Source organism: Oryctolagus cuniculus, chromosome 3, assembly GCF_964237555.1.
Source record: "Oryctolagus cuniculus chromosome 3, mOryCun1.1, whole genome shotgun sequence".
NCBI lineage: Eukaryota > Metazoa > Chordata > Mammalia > Lagomorpha > Leporidae > Oryctolagus > Oryctolagus cuniculus.
The window spans coordinates 83,755,298-83,768,078 of record NC_091434.1 but is presented as its reverse complement, the minus strand read 5'-3'; the positions used below and the strand labels follow the sequence as shown (position 1 = coordinate 83,768,078).

The 12,781-nt window shown below is 37.5% G+C and overlaps 1 protein-coding gene across 8 annotated transcripts in view; it reads right to left on the bottom strand.

The window, feature by feature from the left end:
- CCDC148 (coiled-coil domain containing 148) overlaps nucleotides 1-12,781 on the bottom strand; it is a 309,680-nt gene that overhangs the window by 106,984 nt on the left and 189,915 nt on the right. For all 8 annotated transcript variants that reach the window (XR_007920653.2, XM_051849519.2, XM_051849517.2 and 5 more), the window contains one exon: nucleotides 521-661. Coding sequence is in view for 7 of the 8 variants with exons in the window: in XM_051849519.2 (XP_051705479.2) it covers nucleotides 521-661 (141 nt within the window). In the remaining variant the exon portion in view is untranslated. The remainder of the gene's footprint in view (nucleotides 1-520; nucleotides 662-12,781) is intronic.

The following is a 12,781-nucleotide window of genomic DNA, read 5'->3' as shown; positions in this document are numbered from 1 at the left end:
TAAGTTTTTAAAACAAAAATAACCCTCAAATGTACCTGTCTTCCATAGAGTATCAACAATTGTTGCTACTAGTAGTGTTTTAGTGAATACCTTTAAGATTATGACATTTGCTCAAAAGAAGAATTGTGAGTTGTCAGTAAATGAAAAAACATCTAGTAAATAATAAGTATATTCTAGCATATTCTACCAATAACTACATTTTCTCCACAATCAGTAGTCACCTTGCCATGAACTAAAATGCTATTCCAGCACCTTCTAGTCTTTGTAATTTTCCTCCCTAGCACAAGACTTAACACTTACAAACTTTGTTGGATTTTTACTTAGAGCATCTATTCTTATCACAGGTACCTATGCTCATGCAGGTCCACAAAGTGGATTCTCCTTGTCCACAAACTGTTGAAGCCCAAACAAACTACAGCAAGACTACACTAGATTCTTATAAATGATCTCAGAATCACCGATGAGCACTCCCTGCCAAACACCAAGGTTAAGGCTTGATATGAGGTGATTGATTTTTTACCTTTTCTTTCTTCTCTTCTCTCTGTAACAATTCTTTCTTCTTCCACAGTTTCTCTCTCTCCTTTTCCTTTTCTCTTCTTCTCTCAGAAATTTCCATTTCCAACATTGCTACCTCTTCCTGGTGGGCTCGCCATTGAAGTACCTGAAGTAAAATTATTTTGTTCAAGTAATTATGCACACTAAGTGATTTCACATGAGACTAGGTTCTGTACTAAGCAGATGTCAAATTTTGTTCACAAGCATATTTAATTTCTGTGTGCACATGCATATGTGACTTGCAAGTGTAAGACATGCGGGTGCTAAGTGTTAAAAGGCAAAAGCTTTAAAGTCTCTCAGAAATTTTTCACCTGGATTCATGGTAAAATTCTAAAAAGTCTGTGATTTGACTTCATAGGAGCTGTGGAACTGTGAATTCCCATAAATAGTATATAAAACTTTCTATATTTTTTCCACATGTGCTTCTCTAGAAAGTATGTCAAACAACTTTCAAGAATTCTCATGGTCCTAAGATTTTAAAAAGTTTAAGAGCTACTGATATATTTCGGCCTCATGGTAAGCAAAATGAACCTGAATTAAGATGAAAAATTTTAAGAAATTGAAAGGAATTTTCTGGGTACTGATGTGTTATCAGTAGTAACACACTTGATATAGTCTTCCTGTAGGGTACTAGGAAATATGGCAATATGTATAACAACATAAAATACATGTGCCTTTGACCCACAACCATACTTCTAGGAAATTATTCAAAGACAATTAAATCAGCTGTACAAGTGCACAAAAAATATACTCACAGGAATGTTCACTGCATTGCTGCTTAAAATAGAAATACTGAGAAAAGCTTAAATGTCTGGCAACAGAGGAGAGAGGAAGAAAGGAGGGAGGTAGGGTGGGAAGAATCGCTGTATTCCTAAATTTGTATATGTGAAATGCATGACGTTTGCATCCCTTGAATGTTTCTAGGTTTAAAAAAATGGCACTTATCCTAAACACTAATTTTTTGAAAGAAAAAATAATTAATGAATCCCCAAATGTATCTTCCAAAAAAAAAAGCTTTAATTAGCTATGGTACCTTCATGTAATGATTTCCACTGAGAAAGAGTGCTAAGTTTCTATAACTATTGACATAAATGTTTGCAACATATTAACTAAACTCAAATGTAAAATTGCATTTTCCGATCTCATTAATGTGAAAGATCATCTGTGTATGAACAGAAAGATCTATCAACATGGGAATATCTAATTTCATTGAATTAAACAAGTTTATGCTTAAACTTCTGTGAGGGACATTTTTGCAATAAACACATGGGGTCTTTGTAAGCAGGAAACCAATGAAACTAATGGAATAAAAGGATGTATATGGTCCATTACACACCTGACTGAGAAAACAGCAAGAAGAGAAATGTGGAGATGTGCAAACTTCTTTTTAGAAAAGTAAAAGAACTAGCATTCCCAATTAAATGTCTACTTTCTCACATATTTGATATAAGTATCATTTATTAATATGTAAAGTAAAACTGAATAAAATGTCCTACAAATATGATTAAAGTGACTTTAAATAGTTAACCTCTCTTTGCATTTATATTCAAAATTTTGTCCTGTTTAACAAAACTAAAGAGCTTCCTGCTCCTTGTTTTGAAATACAGTTCAGGGCCAGTGCTGTGGTTCAGTGGGTTAACATCCTGGCCTGAAGAGCCGGCATCCCATATGGGCGCCAGTTCGAGACCCAGCTGCTCCACTTCCCATCCAGCTCTCTGCTATGGCCTGAGAAAACAGTGGAAGATGGCCCAAGTCCTTGGGCCCCTACACCCGCATAGAAGACCCAGAAGAAGCTCCTGGCTTCAGATCGGCGCAGTTGAAGCCAACTGGGGAGTGAACCATTGAATGGAAGATCTCTCTCTGCCTCTCTTCTCTCTATGTAACTCTGACTTTCAAATGAATAAATAAATAAATAAGAAATACAGTTCAGTTTCCCCACCAGCAGCTTATCATGGCATCATATTTGCCTTCTTTAGAACCCCATGCCTAGACAGATCACCTGCACCTTCTGACCCAGCCTCCTGTTTACAACCTTTTTTTTTCTGTAATTCATCTTCTATCTGTAAGTTGCTCCAGTGAAAATCAAATGTCTTGTCCAGTATTGCTGGTGATATTCCTCCTCTCTCCTCCCCCCTGAATATCCAAAGAACTGTTCTCAACTCCCCCTCATTTTTGCCCTCTCAGTGCTGCCTGACCTTCTTGACCCTCGCTTCCTATGTAAATCTCTTTCCTTTCCAGGTCATCACCGTGGTCTCCCTGGCTTCTCCACCAACGGACAACACTCTGTTCATCCTACTTACTGTGTCTACATTAATACCCCCAGCCCCTCTCACTGGAATCAGTATTTCATGTACTTATCCTCTTCTATACATTTAGTGCTTCTCTGTATCTGACTATAAAATTTATATTACCAGCTCTTTTATTCCACAATCTAATCCTATAACAAATTGTGAAATACTTGGCTATTCACATGTGCACTTAAAACCCCAATATTTCCAAAATTAAGCTTACCATCTGTAATTTTGATACAATTTCACATCAAACCCTGAGCACCTTGCCTCTCCTTTATAAATATCCTGGCTTCAGCTGTGGAACCAAAAGATACCTTGTAGTTTAGATTTTAAAAAATCATTTATCTACATGACTTTATATTTCCCATTTGTGGAAAATAATAACTCAGCTGAGTTTATTTTATAACAAATCAATTTCCAACCCTTTGAGCTTGATTGTAGGTCCTAGATTATTCAATCCTCCCAGCAAATATATTTAGAACAAGACCAGAGAGTTCACAAGGGTGACTTTCAATTGAGAATTCTAGGATTTAAATAAGTTGGTGTTCCCACTCCCAACTGTGCCCCATGTAATCTCTAGTTAAGTTTCCTCTTGTGCCCTCACTTACATGGCCATTTTTATTCTTAGCTTCATGGAGTGATTCCACATTTGGAATGTACTCAAGTACCTCCTATTTTATAAAATGCTCATTATTCACATTTTCCATGAAACATATCCCAACTGATGCTCCTCTCTTTGCTTATTTCACTTCCCAGACACAACTCCTATTTAATTATTTTCAAAATATTATTTCCACTAAGAACACAATCCATGTATCTGCCTTCCCTCTATACTATACCTTACATTAGCAGAGCACTAAAACATCATGGGTGCTTCTGGTCACTTTTCATTTATTTAATTCATTGAAATAATGTAATATGTATTTAATTTAATATTTAATTCATCAAAATAATGTTAATATTATATAATATATTTAATTCACCAACCTAATGTTAATATTAGAATACACTATGTTGAAATAGCTGAAGAAATAGATCCTAGTAAAGTTTTCAGTATCCATTAATGATCATTAACAGTTAATGGAAAACTTTCCAATGAATGGATCTGGCAACAACTGAACACCCTGGATAATCTTAACATCAGAAAGAAAGAAGCGGACATTTTGCCTCAATGGAAGCATACAGGATTCCTATGATTTTCTTTCTTTTTTTTTCTTGGCAAAGAAAATCATGAATCAGATCAAATCTCTAGATCTACCTATTAAGCCATAGGTGTTTCAGCCACCCAAAAAACATATTGGACAATTGCATATGGGGACATAATCATCAAAACTGACATCTGAGAAAGTTTAAGAGACTGAAAATCACACATACACAAAATAAGGGAAGAATGGTTATGAACTGAAAGATCTAGGAAGTAAATCAACCAATGTGATGTGGATTATGTTTAGATTCTGATTTGAATAATCCAAATGAAAAACAAAATTGAATTATTACAATACTGACTGGTTAATTGATGCTATTAATAAAATACTGTTAAAGTTTGTAGATGTAAAAATCGTATAGTTACACTCCTTTAATTTTAACTTCAGAGCTATATAATATCAACACAGAGAATGATATGATTTCTGGGATTCTCAACATTATTCGAAGGGCAAATGAGAGTAGGTTTGAGTTTAGATGAAATCAAATCTAAGTCAACAGAACTTTTTGTATGTTTAACATTTAAAAAAAAAAAACATAAAATGTATGCCCCAAAAGACAACTTATTATAAACTCTGTAGTCTCAAGTTTCTAAGATAGTAGGAGGGAAAGTTTGGGATGCATCAAATTATTGAAAAAAGAAATATCAGAGGCAGGGGTTTGGCATGCTGGTTAAGTTGCCACTTAGGATGCCTGTATCTCATATCAGTGTGCTTGGGTGTGAGTCGAGACCCCATTCCTCTTCCATTCCAGCCTCCTAATAATGCATGACATGAGAGATAGCAAGGGATGGCTTGAGAACTTGGATCTCTGTCACCCAAGTGGAAAATTTGGATTGAGTTCCAGACTCCTGGCTTCAACCTTGTCCAGCTCCGGGAGTGGTGGGGATTTCCAGAATGAAACAACATATGGAAGCTCTTCCCCGGTCCCTAGCCCTGCCTTTCAAATAAAAATAAAATATGCTTTTAAGGAAAGAAAACAAGCATACATTCAGTCTTTTCTGAGCACTGAGACTACTGTAAATTTAAATGGAAATAAGTTTTGGAGCTACATTTCTCATCTTTTGATTTGAGAGTAACTTATGAGAACTACTATTGAATAGTCTTTGCATATATGATGTCAAATGAACTAAAGAAGCAAAAGCAAAAACAAATACCTAAAAGAAAACTTCTGTTTCTGAAGGCAAGTATAGCCAAAAGAAAAAAAAAAGAAACTCAGATAAATCAAACTGAGGTAACCAGTTTATCCACCAATATAGGTATTCCTTGGTGTCATAAGTCTAAATTGATTCTGCTTTTGTCCTCCAGAAAAGATTACTGATACTCGTCAAAGGGATGCATGCACCATAGCATCCTGAAACAGCTGGAAATAGCTGCAAGTTCAACAATCAAAAGCCAATGGGTTCTAGACATCAAATAGCACATGAACAAACAAAAAATCTAGGATAACACACCAACTTTTGGAAACCAAACTACTTCTATTTAATATTGCAATCATGGGAGTGGCCAGGGACCCTTAAATGTTTGTTTACCTGAAGTCAATAATTCATAGCATCTATAATTGTAACTGTACCAAAAGGGAAAAAAGTATTGAATCTAGAGTTGTGAGATTTTGACAATGAGAAATGGGCTCAGCAGCAATCAGTATCTAAGCAATAAAGTGAAACAGGGCTTTTCAGAATGCACACTGAACAAGGGGAAGAATCCAGTGGGAAAAGGGTATCATTGGAAAAAAAAAATCCCTATCCAGTGGATTCTCACTGAGACAGCCATGGGATGTGGATGGCTCCCATGTGGAGAGAATGACAGACAATTACAGTATTTCTGAGATGCCTAAGAATAAGAAAGCTAGCAGGTGGGCAGAGGAATCAATGTTAGCACTACAGACTTCTGAGGGAACTGTAAGCAAAAGGAAGAATAGCCCAGAAGAGCATTTTAGTTTTATTTCAAAGGGTTTGCTAATTATATAGCTTTAAACGGAGCATGTGAACATAACTGTACAGCAATAATAACCATGAAAGAACATTACCTCAGTAGCAGCCACGAGCATGTTATAAGGAAAGCATTATTTAGATTATTAACTACAGGACATTCTCCCAGGTCTTCAGTTAATACCTAATTTAATATTCCTGCCAAGGGTACAGTGTTATATGAGGCCTTAACCTAGCAGAGTACAAATGACATTAAAAATATGCTCATCTACTGCAAATAATAAACTAAGGTTTCATAATGGAAATGGTTAACAGTATTATATGTACTCTTTGCTCCTAATGTAAGGTAAAATGTTCAAGAAAATTAATAAACACATAATTGTATATTCTTGGAGGGAATAAAAACATAAAAGGAAGTCCATGAAAATTTCAAAGGCAATAATTAGAATTAACATTAAGGCAACAACATTAATATAATTTCATATTAAAATGGAGAGCTTTGAAAAAATTGTTAGAAGTGGCAGCATGGTACAGAGGAAAAGGATATTGAACACCTACTGTTTAGTTCAGTCTCTGTTACTAACTAACAACATTGTTTTCACAAATGGCTCACCTAGTTTTCTCACATGATAAAGGGAAGGATGGATCAGATGATCTCTGTAGTTCCTTTCATTTCTATTACTCAGATTCTAGTTTACATTTTCCTTACATGAAGAGAACTCTATGTATGACATGTTCTGCAGTTTTCATATATCTTACTCGCAGTTTTCTTCTGCGAGTAAAATGAATTGCAACAGGAAGCATCAGTATTTTGTAGGCCTTTAAAATGATTGTAGACAATGAAACAGGAATATTCTATGAGCTGTATTTGGGGCAACATTGTGTGATTTGGTTGTTTTATATGGGAAATCAAAAGAAAGATACCATTAGACCAGTGTCTGTAAATGACAATAATAAAATATTTAAAACTGCTCATTATGTGCTAGTTGTATTGCTTTATAAAGATATGATTTTATTGTGTATTCTTTGAAACAAATAAGTCTATCTGCTTCACCCTTCTTCTGCCTAGCTTCTACTTATCCTACTCATATCATTCATCCAGAAAGTCTTTCCTGACACACCAGGACCAAGTCAGGTGCCTTTTGTCTGCTTCCCTAGCACCTTGTGCCTCTTCTATGCAGCACACATGAAACCGTTTGGAATAGCCTTTGCCTCCCTAGTAGGCTACAGACACCTAAAGGACAAAAACCAACTGTCTTCATAAATTGTGTCTCCAGAGCCTTGCACAGCATCTGACACCTAGCAAGGGTTCAGGAAATACTTGCTGGGTGGGTGTGCACATAAGGGTCCCTCCAAGGCTATGCTTAGAAGCAACAATAGTTCTCTTCCCTCAGGCCCAACCCTGACCCCCTCCCCAGGTTGGTCTTTAGAACAAGAAGCTTCCCCATCCAGTCTTTTCGCCGTTTTCTGATTCCTCCACCATCAGACTCCCGGGCCTTCCTTTCTCCTGTCCTAGCTGTTTCAGGGCTTCCTAAGTCTCACTTGTGCTTATATACGGGGAAAATATCCAGCAACTAGTCAGGATTTTAAACAACTAATTTATATTTCTGTCAAGGTCATAGGACGAGGTGTAAAAAGAAGGAAGCAAATCTTTTTCTGTCTTCTCTCTTAATCTTACTGTAAGCTAGTGAATTCACTTCAGCCAAGCAAACTTCAAATTTTCATTTTATTAAATCCTTAAGTCTGGTAGCTCTGTTAATTTTTTTCTAAAATGTCCGCCCATTTTTCAATATTAACTACCTAAGGCTTTTTATCTCCTGTGTTCCATTTATGTTTAAACTTCACTCGTGGATACAGTATCTGATCTTGAAAACATCACTCAAGATTTCTGCTCTCTACCTGGCATTTTTGCTAAGCATAAAGATTTGGTCTTTCTTCTTGGTCTCACAATTGTCCCTTGGCTTCCAGGTAGCTTCGTAAGTATATTTTTTATCACCTCTCTGATAATTGCTTTCCATTTTCTGTGGCTTTTTTATTAGTCTTCCTCAGAATCAAAGATTACACACTACTATCTTGATGCATCCATGTCCTTTTCTTTTCAAATAAAATCTTGCACTGTTTATGTAATTGGTCCTGGAGGGCCTAACCTGTGTGTGAAACTACAGGAAGAAACAAACTAAATGCCATTAAGTTAAAAATTATCAATAGCTGTTTTTCCCTAAAACTGTCAGCCAGTTTTATTCATGAAGCTGACAAAGCCAAATTGTCCAATGGGAAGAGTGAGCATTGGACTAAGCCAGGGAATCACTCACATGGGCCTGTGAGATCTTGAAAAAAATCCTTTCCCAGTCTGGGCCTCAGATTCGCATCTAATAATGAAGGGAATTAGATCTATGCTTTTCAAACAACTCATTAGTAGCTCATAAATCAATGTTATGTGCAGCAACCAGCATTTTCTTATGCAAGAAAGTAGCACCAAGAAGTAACACACTGCATTTCATGTCAACATAGTAATGCTGTTTGAGGAAACTTTTGTTTCCATTCTCTTTCTCACTCTGTGCCTGATAAGCAGTGTAAAATACATTCCCCACTATTGGTCACAGTCACAGAAGAAAAACACCAGGAAGTTCTCTACAATCCCTCCCCTATCATGCTCAAATGATAGGATTCTTTGGATCTGAGATACAAAGACCAAAGCTACTATGTCACCATCACTGAGCCACAGTCCTTACTCCTGCAATCAACTCAGAAGGACAGGTTCAGAAGAACCCAAGTTCTGAAGTAAATTTGAGTCCTACCTAGTTGACATTAATGATGTTCCCTGAAACACATTGTATTAACTACCTAGAACCTCAGATGAACATAAAATGGGATAATCATTACCTTCACGGGTTGCTATGAAGACACTATCTATATGCACAAGCCAGAAATCCAGAAGTCGTCTTCATGCTACATGTCCCTGGCACACCATATATCCAAGTCCTGTTGCCTGTGCCTACTGATTGTCCCTTTAATTATCTTTTAGATCCATTCTCCTCCCCATCAACAGAGCCACAACCCTACTCCTACAGGAGTTTCTCTGCAGCCAGTCTTGCTCGTTTCCCTCTATTTTACTGATGCTAAAGTGGTTATTTTCTTTTTTTATTCTTTTTATTATTTAATAAATGTGAATTTACAAAGTACAACTTTTGTATTGTTGTGCCCCCACACACACAACCTCCCTCCCTCCCGCGGCCCTCCCCTCTCCCACACCCTCTCTCATCCTGCCCTTCATTGAGTTTCATTTTCAATTACCTTCATATACAGAAGATCAACTTAGTATATACTAAGCAAGGATTTCAACAGGCTGCCCTCACACAACCGCACAAGGTATAGGGTATTGTTCGACTAGTAGCGTTGTTTTTAAGTTTCATAGTAAAACACATTAAGGACAGAGATCCCACGTGGGGAGCATGTACCCAGTGACTCCCGTTGTTGATTCAACAATTGGCACTCTTATTTATGGCGTCAGAAATCACCCGAGGCTCTTGAAACATGCATTTGCTCTCATATCATCCCTGCCCACATTCACATTCCCCTGTCTCACATCTTTCAGTGGGTTCCATTGCTTTGATGGGTGACATCTAAACTTCCAGCTGTAGAGTATAAGCTCCCTAGGGTTTGGATCACCAATTCATAATCTCATACCAATTACCAATTCATGCTCTGTGTTCCAACTATACCAGCCATGTACAGATCTCTAAGCAGCCCATTCCCCTCAGCTATGTGGATGCGGAACATACCATTCTTTGGCTGGGGATGTTCTCACTCCTTCCCTGCCTCCCCCATGGCCTCTTCTAATCAATAATTATTCAGTCCCAAATTTCAGCTCCAGAGTCTATCAGGACAGCCTTACTCACCATTACATGAAATCAGTCCCTGATTTATATGTCTCCATAATACTCTTGTCTTCTAAGGTGCTTATCATAGCTTGAAACTAGACATCTAGTTTTTTGATTCCTTGACCAGTGCCTGCTCCTCCACCAGACGAGGATCTCTATGAGGATTGGAACTGTCTCTGGTTGACTCACTGTTGTGTGTCTGATGCTTTGCATTCCACTTAGAACCTAACAAATGCTCAGTAGATATGTCTAGATGAATGGATAGATGGAGTATGAAAGAAAACATGCTGCACACATGCCATCTACATCACTAGACGGCCGCAGTGCTCTCTAGTGGCTTTCCTGACTTCAGTGCTCCTTGGGATCAATCTATTCTGTACACATTTTCCTATTGGAATAACTTTTGTTTTTCTCAATCTGCTCAAGACTCTGAAAGTGTGGCTTTTAGCCATCATTTCAAGTAGCTTTTCAGCTATTTATTTGGACACCCCCTTGTTCAAAGACACAACTCAATAAATGAAAGCCATTTGGATTGGACTCCACACATCCAATTTATTTCCTGTTATTCCCAAGGGCCAACAGGCTAGCCCTCTGCCTTTCTCCTCAACTTCTTCCTTCCTTTTTATTCCCACACACCCATACTTTTCTCTGTCCCAGACTTTTGCCTGGAAGGCCTCACTCCTGCTTGTTCTTCAAGGCCATTCTGTGCCCCTTCCTAATGACTTCGCTCAATCTTGGTCTAACACATCTCTGATGTATGTCCATGAATACTGCCGAAAGCAGTGACCCCTCCCAGTCACTCTATAACAGACTATCTTGCTCTATTTTCATTTCATTTACCACTATATAAATTAATATATTAATTCTTATCTGTGCTTCTCACTAGACTATTGGTCTACAACTGAAGAGACTTGGCTTCTTTATTCTAACAGCAACCCTAGAACAATGCCTCATTCAAAGCAGGTGCTTGATTAATAATTGAGCGGGGTGGAGGCAGAAGTTTCTAACCCAGATTATCAAATATATATTTACCAATATCTAAATCTCATAGCCAAATGACTACCCAGAATGACACTACTTGGATTCTGTAATCCCAGTAAGAAACCTCAGGCTGACTAACGTCTTACACAGAAAATACTTTCTTTCTATCCTCACCATCTCTGCCTCTGACATTTTGTAAACAAGATGGACTAAAATCATTAAGGTTTCACACAGTTCGTGGGACCAGGGTTCAGTTCTGAATAATTTACAAGAAAGAAATAGAATTTAGGTTATAAGAAAAGGAAAATTCACATTGCATTGAGACTGTACATTAGGTCAACTACTCTATGAATGGAGGTCTTGAGAAAAGTGAGGTTTAGACTCAAATATGTGTACCAGTACTTTTCATAGTGTGTAGAGGGCACTTATTTTCATTTCTCACATAAACTACAAAAATGCTTGGTTTTCAATAAATGCTTATTAAAAGTAGTTAAATACATTTAGCACCTTACTTTAAGAAGTTTGTTCTATAACCATTTTGCATGCATGCCCCACTTCTCAACTAGATTACTTGCTCCTTATATTCTGAGATCAATGTGTAATTTTTATAATCTATAAAATCTAGAGGGGCTATATTCATGGAATGTACTTAAGAAGATTTAATCTGGTATGCCAACAAACTGGGAAACCTAGAAGAAATGGATAGGTTCCTGGACATATACAACCTACCTAAATTGAGCCATGAAGACATAGAAAACCTTATAGAGACCCATAACCAGGTGAAAACTGAATTAGTAATAAAGACCCTCCCAACAAAGAAAAGCCCAGGACTGGATAGTTCACTGTGGATTACTACGAGACATTTAAGAAGAACTAACTCCAATTCTTCTCAGGTTATTCAAAACAATTGAAAGGGAGGGAATCCTCCCACATTCTTCCTACAAAACCAGCATCACCTTAATTCCTAAACCTGAAAAATATGCAAGAGAAAGAGAATTACAGACAAATTTTCCTGATGAGCATAGATGCAAAATCCTCAACAAAATTCTATCCAATCAAATCCAACAACACATCAGAAAGATCATCCACCCAGACCAAGTGGGATGTGTCACTGGTATGCATCGATGGTTCAATATTCACAAATCAATTAATGTGATACATCACATTATCAAACTGAAGAACAAAAACCACATGATTATCTCAATAGATGAAGAGAAAACATTTGATAAAATACAACACCCTTTCATGATGAAAACTTTAAGCAAATTGGGTACAAAAGGAACATTCCTCAACACAATCAAGGCAATTTATGACAAATCCATGACCAGCGTCCTATTGAATGGGGAAAAGTTGGAAGCATTCCTACTGAGATCTGGTATGAGACAAGGCTGCCCACTCTCACCATTGCTAATCAATATAGTCCTGGAAGTATTATCCAGAGCCATAAGGCAAAAAAAAAAAAAAGAAATCAAAGGGATACAGATTGGGGAGGAGGAAGTCAAACTATCCCTATTTGCAGATAACATGATTCTATATATTGGTGATCCAAAAAACTCCACCAAGAGACTATTGGAACTCATAGAAGAGATTTGTAAAGTAGCAGGGTATAAAATCAATACACAAAAATCAACAGCTTGGTATACACAGGCAATTCCAAGGCTGAGACTGAACTTTTAAAGATTTACTTATTTATTTGAACATCAGAGTAACACAGAAGAGGAGAGGCAGAGAGAGAGAGGTCTTCTATCTGCTGGTTCATCCCCCAGATGGCTGCAATGGCCAGAGCTGTGCCAATCTGAAGCTAGGAGCCAGGCATTTCTTCCAGGTCTCCCACTAGGATATAGGGGCCCAAGGACTTGGGCCGTCCTCCACTGCCCTCCCAGGCCATAGCAGAGAGCTGGATTAGAAGTGGAGCAGCCAGGACTTGAAGCGGTGCCCAT